The 9,937-nt window shown below is 41.6% G+C and overlaps 1 protein-coding gene across 1 annotated transcript; it reads left to right on the plus strand.

Annotated features, from left to right (window-relative positions):
• The first annotated feature begins 43 nt into the window (after positions 1-43).
• Positions 44-3,164, plus strand: LOC104164477 (acyl-CoA-binding protein-like). Its single transcript, XM_009703819.1, has 3 exons — positions 44-179; positions 2,253-2,315; positions 3,091-3,164. Exons 1-3 carry the CDS (start codon positions 44-46, stop codon positions 3,162-3,164), a joined length of 273 nt encoding a protein of 90 aa, XP_009702121.1.
• Positions 3,165-9,937: the final 6,773 nt, after the last annotated feature.

Below are 9,937 nucleotides of genomic sequence, written 5' to 3' on the forward strand. Positions count from 1 at the left end.
GGGCCCTGCGCTTCTGTGCCAGGGCCCCCGGCGGGCGGGGGCGATGCAGTTGCGGCATGAGACTGAGCTGGAGGCACCTCGAGAAGCAAAACCTCTCCCCTATTGCGTCTGTCGCTTCGTGCAATCCCGCGGTTTAGCAAAAATGACTCAGTACCGACTTGGCACGGGTTTATATGCAGGCAGGCATAAGCTGACCTAGTAAGGGTTTGTGCAACTTGTGTTTTTTAGATTAACCCAGCTGCAGTCATCTAAATCGTATAGCGGTGGTCCGAGAATCCTTTGTGTTAGCTTTGTGCAAGCTTTGTGCAAATATTGGGTTTGGGATTTTTTGAGACCTCTATCAGTAAGTAGCTGCTGAGGTCAAGGGATGCTGCTTTAATACGAACAATTCTCAGTTAAACAGCCTTAAACAACAAGGCAAACTATACAAGTGTGGAGTTGCAATACTTGTTTAAACTGGATTGACTGCTAAAAAGAGCATTATGAAGCCAAAACAGAAGAACAGGAGAAAACTTTTATAGGAGCTGCAATTAAATATCAGATATTGGAAAGACTGTAGCAGAAATATCTCTGCAGGTAGGCCATGCAAAATCTCTCCTCTTACTTCTGTTGCTACATTTCTGTCACTGGCAGCTTGTGCTAGGAATAACATTTAGAATGAAGCCCGTCTGTGTTGACCTTGTGTAACACTTGAGTAACTAGAATTAGAAAGGAAGAAAGTAATTTGTTTGGAGCACTGGACTCCTGACCCAGTTGCTTGTGGAGTTTATTGGGTGTTGACCAAATTAAAAGCTGGCAATGAAGCATACAGGAAACAGTAAGTATGGACACTTTCAGTCTCTTTTTCCCAAGACAGGTGGCATGGAGGGAGAAAAGAACTGACTTTGGTTTTAAGATACAATCCTTCTGCTCTGGCTAGACCTTAGCATTATTAATATTTGCCATGGTGAAATAGTGCTCTGGAGCTGTTAACATACCAACGTTTCTGTAAGTCGCTGCATTCTTGTGAAGCAGTAGCTAATGTGAATTGGCTAGAAAAAGCAGTCTATGTAAAAGTAAGCTAATAGAGTTTTTGTTGGAGAGAAGTGGAGCTGCCAACTAGCTCTGCAGATCATATTGCCATGTGATCTGCAAGGGTATTTTTGTGGCTAACATACAGGTTACTGTCCAGTTCCATTTGTTAATCCTAGGAATTCTCTTTAAGGAGGCAGAGAGGAAGTAAAAACAGAGGGGACTTTACATGAGGAATAACCATATATCTCATTCATTTCTTCTCTATTTGGCCACAATGTAGCCTGCAATGAAGTGTTAGAATGAGTTAGAATTCAGAGCTTATACCCCTAGAAGACAGAACAATTGAAGAGCTGTATGTTAGACACATATCATTAACTTGAGAATAATGAGTTCTAAGTTGTATGCTACTAGCTTTTGTTTTCATGTCTGTGTGTAACGGACCTTAGGGTATTTCTGCTTTACTTTAGAGCTGATGTTCTTTAATCAGATAGCTGTCATGCAGCAGCAGTCTCTTCAGAAAGTATGATAAAACCAAATGATGCTATTTAGTGCTCTTCTGCTCAAATGCTGCTGTCTTAAGGGAACTTATAGAATTATAGAATGGTTGGGGTTGGATGAGACCTTTAAGGGTCATCTAGTCCAACCCCCCTGCAATGAGCAGGGACATCTTCAACTAGATCAGGTTGCTCAGAGCCTCATCCAGCCTGTCCTTGAATGTTTCCAGGGATGGGACATCTACCATCTCTCTGGGCAACCTGTTCCAGTGTTTCACCACCCTCATTGTGAAAAGTTTCTGTCTTATATCTAGTCTAAATCTACCTTCCTTTAGTTTAAAACCATTACCCTTTGTCCTGTCACAACAGGCCTTGCTAAAAAGTCCCTCCCCATCTTTCTTATAAGACCCCTTTAGATACTGGAAGGCTGCTATGAGATCTCCCCAGAACCTTCTCTTCTCCAGGCTGAACAACCCCAACTCTCTCAGCCTTTCCTCATAGGAGAGGTGTTCCAGCCCTCTGATCATCTTCAACTTGACAGGGAATATCTCTGTTGCCATCAGTAGTGTTCCAGCATGCTTCCTTGAGGTGATCTCCTGACTACAGGTTAGTAAGTAATAGCTGCAAAGGTGAAGCATTATATTTTATTGTAGTTAAGAGCTAAATAGCCTTCAGGAAATAAGTGGGTATTACCTACACCCAGAACACACAAACTAATTCTGCTGCTTATCCTGTCTCTCTCAGACCGCCCTGGTATGCTGGACTTCAAAGGCAAAGCAAAGTGGGATGCCTGGAACGCATTGAAAGGTAAGTGTGTGCTTCAAAAAGAAAAATGAATAAATAAAACTACAGACAAACTACTCAGAAAAACCTATGTGGTTCAGCAAGATATAAAATAGTGTTGCCTTGTAAGACAAGAGTTCTAGAAGTTCAGAATGCCGTGATAATAAATTCTTACTTGTGATTACCCCTGCAAGGCAGAAGAAATCCTGAAAAATGTAGCCTGCGTGAAAGGGAATTAAGGTGCAAAATGCCCAGCTGGCCCAAGATGTTACACAAAGGAGAACTGTAGCAGAAGCAGAAATCTAAATCTGTTTTCCAGGTCCCGGCCTAATAATCCAGAGACTGAGCTCTCCCTCCAGTTGTTGTGTTTCTTCTAAAGCTTTCCTAACTGGAAGATGCAACTGCGTTCTCTTCACTTAGCGCAGAGACAAACAAGTGGTCTAATCTGTGAAAATGAGGTTTTCCTGGTGTTTTAAGGAGCCAGCACTACATCTAAATGCAGTCTAAGTTGACTGAATAGCTTTCCTGTAATACTTGTGAATGCCATTAATAGAACTAATACACCGTTTAGTTGCTGTCTGTAGAAATACAGTTTTGCTTTGAAACACTGTTTTCTCACGACTGCTAAACACATTTGTTTAAAACTTTAATATTAGATTCATGACCAAGTGACCTTCTTAGCTTCTTTGCTCTCTGGTAGCATGCTGCTACATGCTATAGCAAGGAATTGTGACTTGCGTGTAAAAGGTATCTTAATCTGTAAAAGGTATCTGACTGCTTCCTGTGTTCTGTCCTTCAGGAATGTCCAAAGAAGATGCAATGAAAGCATACATAGCAAAAGTGGAAGAACTAAAGGGCAAATACGGCATCTGAGGACTGGATATAGCAGCCACTTGCACACCTGAAACATGCCTTACTTCTAATACTGTGGAAAACTGGTTTCTGAGAATAATTTTAAATACCTAGTATATTATAGTCGGTTCTCCTCATGCCGGTAGTTCAGGGGAAGTTGTGTACGCACCTAATGTACTGACACGTTATAAATTCCTTCTGGGAACAAAATCTGGAACTCATTAAAGTGCATTTGGTACTTTAGTTGTTGTGATGACCATCGCTTAGAAATTATTCTGAACTCTTCCGTTAATTGCCGTGTTGCAGCTGTCAAACACTTCTTTGTAGGCGCAAGCCAACCTCTCCAGTCGTTGTGCCACTAGAGGGGGCTCAGAAATCTGTGTTTCCTGCAATGCGGACTTGTGTCCAAACCAATCCGGTGATGTCTTGATACTGCTTTGCCTCCTTTCTCTCGTAGATGGGTGGCAGCCCACAAAAGCTGGAACACCACAGAGATTATCATGAAGAGGCTAGGTCTAATGCTGTGTATCCTAAGAACAAGGTGCTTGATGTTTGTTGCTTGGGGCTTTCAGAGACTTAAGTCAACAGTTGTCAAGTTATCTTTCATAAAACACTTCTTGGAGATGTTATTCCCCCACAACAACGTTAGGCTTCTGGAGAGAGAGCAAATACTCGGCAGCTGAACATAAAGCCTTCCCTGTGAAAGAAAAGGTTCTGTCCACAGCAGAGTTGTGATGCCCTTGATACTGTACTGCTGTAAATACAGAGCACCAGTGTTGCCATGTGCTGAGGCTATAGTGAGGGGTGAATTGGGTATAGACTGGCTTAGCGCTGGCAAGGCTGTTCAAAGAGGAAGACTTGCAGTGATTGCCAGCCAAAGTTTTATTACAAAACCCACAGTTGTGAGCATCTCCAGTAGGCTTTTACCTGTTTTGGTCTGCCTAGTATAGTATGTTGGAGCCTCTGATGCTGGAAAGGGAGACTTTGCTTTTAAAATGTGACATTGAATGATTCCAGCATGGAACATGTGAGAATGAAGTCCCAACCTTAGATGGGAATAAGGCATTCTAATTGCTGCTGTACTGGTTAGCATCTAAACAGGTGAGGACTTCAAACGGTCTTCAGATAAGCAATTGATTTATAGAAATACATAGGGATGAAACCTATCATTACATATCTGTCTAGGTAAATGCATCATTCTGTACTAAGTTACACAGGCTTTGCTGTGTGTAGTATGTGACTTGTGTTTTCTTATGCCACTGGTAAGAGGTGGAGATAACTACCTCAGATGCTTTCAAAAATTATAACTTCCCCCTTTGCTACTTTTAATGGGAAATGCTTTTGGAGCTACTTGTTCCTCCTTTAAAATGTGTTAGGATAAAGACGAGTTTGTTCCCTGTTTTCATAAGGAAAAAGGATGTTTATTCTTGTTCTTCCTTGTTCTTCTGGGTAAGTAATATAAGCATTTGGGTTTTTTTACCTCCTCTTGTATACTCTGTTAGTTATTTGAGATCACGTTAATTACATTCACCTTGCAAGAGAAGGGTAAGAGCAGATGTTCAGCACAAGAGATGTTTTTAGTTCTTTGCCAGCCCTAAATTTGACAGCCAGCTCTGTCTTCACAGCTGTATTTTGTGAAGCTGGTTATCCTTGGAGGATTCTGCCAATCTGTACCAGAATGTGGCACATACTGGCAAATGCTTCCACTTTTGCTCTTGTTTGCTGGAAGCTGATGCACTGTAAGCATGCTGTGCTTTGCTAACTTGCTTTCTGTCAAAACAGGTGTGTTCAGAATTTTTGACTGCTGAAGCAGTGGAATTGGATTCTGTCTGAAGAGCAGGCTGGGAGTAGTAGCAAGTTCTGTATCCTAGTCCTCATTTGGCTTTATTTCACCTGTGAGACTTAACTAATTGTTACACTGCTGCTCTCCTTTCTCATACCTGTCTGGCATTAGGAAAATGTCGCTATGTACATAGTGCTTGTCCCAGAGAGGGCTTGGTCTTGGCCAGGCTTTTATACATTGCCTTGTACTTAAAAATAATGCTATTTGCCAGTCTATACTGGCAGTGACTGAGGACTCTACCTTGGATGTGCTTATTTGGGTACTTTACCATGGTAACACCTTCTTCCTCCTGGCATCATCTTCCTTAGAAAAGTAACGTCAGTGGTCTTACTGGTTAGCTTGCCCTTTGGCAATAAATCTACCTGTTGGTAATCAACTGTGCATCTCAGGAGTAAGCTGAAAGATTCAAATTACGGAAATAAGAGTTATGCGGTAATAGACTGTACAAAAGGCACTAAGGCAGAAACAAAGGTACTGATGTCTGTGCGCAGTGTTTGTGACGAGAACCAGCAACACGAAAGTTGGCTGCACAGCTATTAACTGTGGGTACTACCACTGCAGGGAGAGTGTTGAAAAAAGACCGAACTGAGGTGGGGGGCTGGTTGTTTAGCAGCAGGATGAATGTCTGTAAATGCATGGGATGTTGGGCTGTCTGAAAATGTTGCTGACTTAGTGACCGCATAGTCCTTGCTGGTATGGAGTAGGAGACTCCTGGGTTGCATAAATAATGCTTCGGCAGTAGTGGTGCTAGGGCAATAGTGGTTTAAGGACATCTGCAAACCAATTTGCAGGTAGAGGTAATTGCTTTTATTAAACTAATAAAGTGGTAAAAATAGACAACCATTAAGGTCTACAGCCTTAAGATTTGAAACAGAAGCAGCAAGCCTCAAACCAAAATATAACTTCAGAACCATTGCTATCTGCAATAAGTTACTGTTGATGGAGGAACAGATGCTTTTGATGGCTGGGCATTGTTCTGACACCCGTTCAGGGAGTTGCTGCTATTTCCTCTCTATTAGATCAAAGGCAGCCAGCAACATCCTGATTCTTGCAGAGCTTGTGAAGAGGAGAAGACATGCGCTGAAACAAGCCCAACACGCAGGAGGTCAGAGGCCAGCTGGCACATGTGCACGCGGGTCTGGCTTGCTGAGTTTGCAGAGTGTGCAGGACAGAATCTGGACTTTGGATACGGCAATAATAAATGTTAACTTGCGTGTGTGATAAGACAGTGTCCCTTCTACCGTGCTTCTACTATTAGTTCTTGCACAGAGAAACTAGTTGATCAGCACCTGGTGGAATTAGAGATAAACTGTAAGGGGGATGTTGTTTTGCTTAGGTTTTTTTTTCTTGTGGGTTTTGCTTGCTCTTACCAAACATGTGAAGGTGCAATACTCCTAGCACAGATTTAACAAATCAGTATTGATGTGCTACTCAAGGCCCATAACAGGTTTTTCAACCCTGTGAAGTTAAGTTTTCTGTTTGACTAAAAAGCACTCCGAGGCTGACTGCAGCATGCAACTATCTTTGTCAAACTTCTTCAGTCCTCATCTGGAGTGATCTTGTTGCACAATGCAAGTATTTTAATCTTTGAACTTATTTGACCCTGATGATACTACTAAAAATAAATGAAAATTGTATTTGCTGCTGTTTAAAATATTTGCTCTGCCCCCTGAGTGTTCAGAGCAAACAATATTGGGCAATACCACTTTGGGGTGACTGGGCATCTAAGCAGTCTTGTGGGATTGATTATAAATTGGGAGAGACAAAAAAGAAAATGTTTTTTTTGGCTTCGATAGGTTTCTAAATACCACAGCTGTCACCCAGAGAGGGTTATGCAGTCTTCCAAGTTGTCAAAGCTGCTTTAGAGGTAAGACAAGTTGATGTTACATAAACATAACACACTTGCATGAGAGTCGCGGTACTAAACTCAGAAGTGTAAAAGTTAATCGAATAAAACAAAAGAGAGAATCTGATTTTTTTTTCCCCCCCTCCCCCAAGTATGGGAAGTATCTCCAGACTCGGACAACTGATCTATAAATTAGCCAATCTTCAGCTGGTTGTTTAAAGTGCAAATAACATCGATCCATTCTAGGCATGAGTCCATCTTCATCATTTATAGAATGAGCTTGTATTTCCTCTAGAACAAGCATATCTGTGAAAGTTAAACACAGCTTGGTTGTGTTACTCTGGAGTAGAGCATGCATGGAGCTTGGCTGCAGCGGTCTTTTAACTTGTATTCCCATTTCCACCTATGGCTACTGGATTTTTGGTTACTTCCAGTACACATAGATTTATTTTTCATGGTCTGACACTCCTAATGTTCCTTAGAGCTGATTCATCTCTTGCAACCATCCTGCCATCCAGTGTAGTTTTAGAGCAATCCTTTGCTACCTCAAGAGTACCTGAAGACATATGGAGCTGTTCTCAAAATCAGTCAGCATGTCTTGCCTCTGATGTTTGAAAGCCTTCCTGTGCTTTAACCTGTCTTGACTAATGGAGAAGCCGCTCAAAAATACAGTATTGTTAGTGAGCGTGGGCCTGGGGAGGAAGAGCTAGGCAAAATTCCTGGAGGTTGTTGAGCTTATGAAAGAGGTGATATGAAAAACTGCCTGGAAGTGGAATCAGTGGCTCAATTGGCCCTTCCAGTCCTTTTGTTAGCAAGGATTACTTTAGCTGTAAGTACTGCCAGTGCAATGAGAAGCTCTTTATTGTTGTGTGAAAGAACTCAAAGCCCTGGTGTACTGGGATATTGTATGATCACTCTGTTCAGTTGGTTCTAAGCCAGGAGCCTGTTCTATTTGCAAGCCCAGATTGCCTCGTGCAGGTGATTCTATACCCTGGAAAGAAAGAAAATAGCATTAGTTGGCTAACAGCCAGGGAGACACCTTGTTTCTCTCAACCGAAGTGTGTAAGGCACTGACTTGTACCATGTTCCCCAAAAGGCTGAGATAGTGGTATGTCATCTCCTCCTAACAAACACTGCTCGTTTAAGTTCTGAATCTAAAAGAGGAGCTCATGAGTTTAATGTACTTGGTATGTTTAAATCTGAGTATTTAGCTGCATTGATCTGAGTTTTTGCTAAGAGAAGAAACACATGTATCACATGTATGTGGGTATATATATATATATATATATATAACAGCTGAAAAACTGAATAATATGATTTCCTCTAGCTTATGTAGTATTGAAATATGGATCCAAATTTTTCTAGTAGTGCTAAAAGGGCTAAGGTTTTATTTTCTGTATTGAATGTATATTTCAAAGCATCAATCTGTTGCAATGGACAGATGCAAATACTTTGAGGTATGTCCTAAGCCAGTGTAACTATTGACAGAGGTCCCTGAAAAGTGCTGAATCCAAAGCAGAATGTGCAAGCACGCAGTGTTTAGTCTCTGCAATGTGATGCTGAGGTAAGTCCATAAATGGATCAGAAGTGAAAAAAATATTCTTTCCAGGATACAAAATGTATTCTTTTAAGCCTATCCTTCTGCTTAAAGTCTCTCTTCTTATTCTTAGAGTTAATTGAGGTTGGGGGGTAAAGTCACTGCAATGGACCAGTGTATTGGCATGTTTCTAACCCAGCTACGAATGCCTTAACAGGTACTGCTTGATTCGGACGAACGATACGATCCCATAGCTCGGTGGCGGGTGTTTGTGCCATGTCCAGCAGCCCAGGTCTCTCACATGGGTCGAGCAGTGAGTGGGAGAGCCTGGGGCTGCAGGGACACGTGGTAGCCCCCAGCTGGGTGAGCGTCCACCTTCCCATGGCACAGGAAAGGAGTCCAGGCAGGTGGCAAAGTTGAAACCATCTGGCCCAGGCGCTTTCTCCTCTTTACGTGCTTAACTACATCTCTGCTATGTGCTAGAACAAGGCTGTCAGCTTGGCTGCAGTAGCTTGCAGCGATGGGAGGAAAATCATGAGCTAAAGTGGTTGCGATAAGGGGTTGGTCTGAGCTGTATGGGCCTTGGTACAACTCCAAACCCCCTTATGTTACATATGCTGCCTGGGGCACCGTTCACTGAGAATGACTGTGCCTGTATTCTCAGAAGCTGCCGGTCTTGAGCACCTTGCCAGCAAGTAACCAATTTTGAGATGAGATAAACCTGGACTGGTGGTGACTCAGTCACTTGTGTTCTGCTTTACCTCGAAGTGAGATACTTCATTGAGTAACTGTTCCCTAAACCCCTGTCTGACTCTCAGACTTCAGTCCTGAACCTTCTCTGGGCTGCTGCAGAAGAAAAGCTGGAACAGATTCTTCGGTGTTAATCTTCTCATGGTTTTAAATGAACCAGATGAAACTATTTCCATGTTTTACAACAGTCTCTGGTAATTTCCATTATTTATGAACACATTTCCCTGAAAACTCTCTCTCCAGGGATTGGATGTCAAATACCCACTTAAACAATAGAGAAAAGGGACTTTCTAAACAAAATAATGAAACTGGCAATATACCAAGAACTCTACATTAACACAGCTGAACCAAAAATACATCTGAAGTGCTTCAAAGGTCATTTACTGTGTTGTTATGATGTAGGTAATGTATTTTTCAGGAAAAAAAATATTCTTGTTTTTCTTTTTAAAGCACTGAGTTCTTTTTATTGTAAAACACTGTTTTCATGTATGATTTTTCCAAAATAATAATCTTGAGGCATTTTTCCATAATTTGTCTTTTCTTCAAGCAATTATGTTATTTTTTATCTTTAAAAGAAAGAATATATTTGGCTTGTTTTGTTATGAGACAATGAAGATAAACTCATTTTTCCCTTTGAAAAGGTGTGCAGTTCTAGCAGGCTTCATAAATCCAGACACCTTTACCAGAAGGTATCTCCAGCCAAGCAGCAGCAGAAACAAAGCGCTAATAAACTGTTATTATCTGTTCTATTTACACAACTGTTACGATCATCATTGCCTTGGTGACTTCGGTAAAGAGTGAATCTGGAAGTACCAATT

Source organism: Cariama cristata, unplaced genomic scaffold, assembly GCF_000690535.1.
Source record: "Cariama cristata isolate BGI_N322 unplaced genomic scaffold, ASM69053v1 scaffold37940, whole genome shotgun sequence".
Taxonomy (NCBI): Eukaryota; Metazoa; Chordata; class Aves; order Cariamiformes; family Cariamidae; genus Cariama; species Cariama cristata.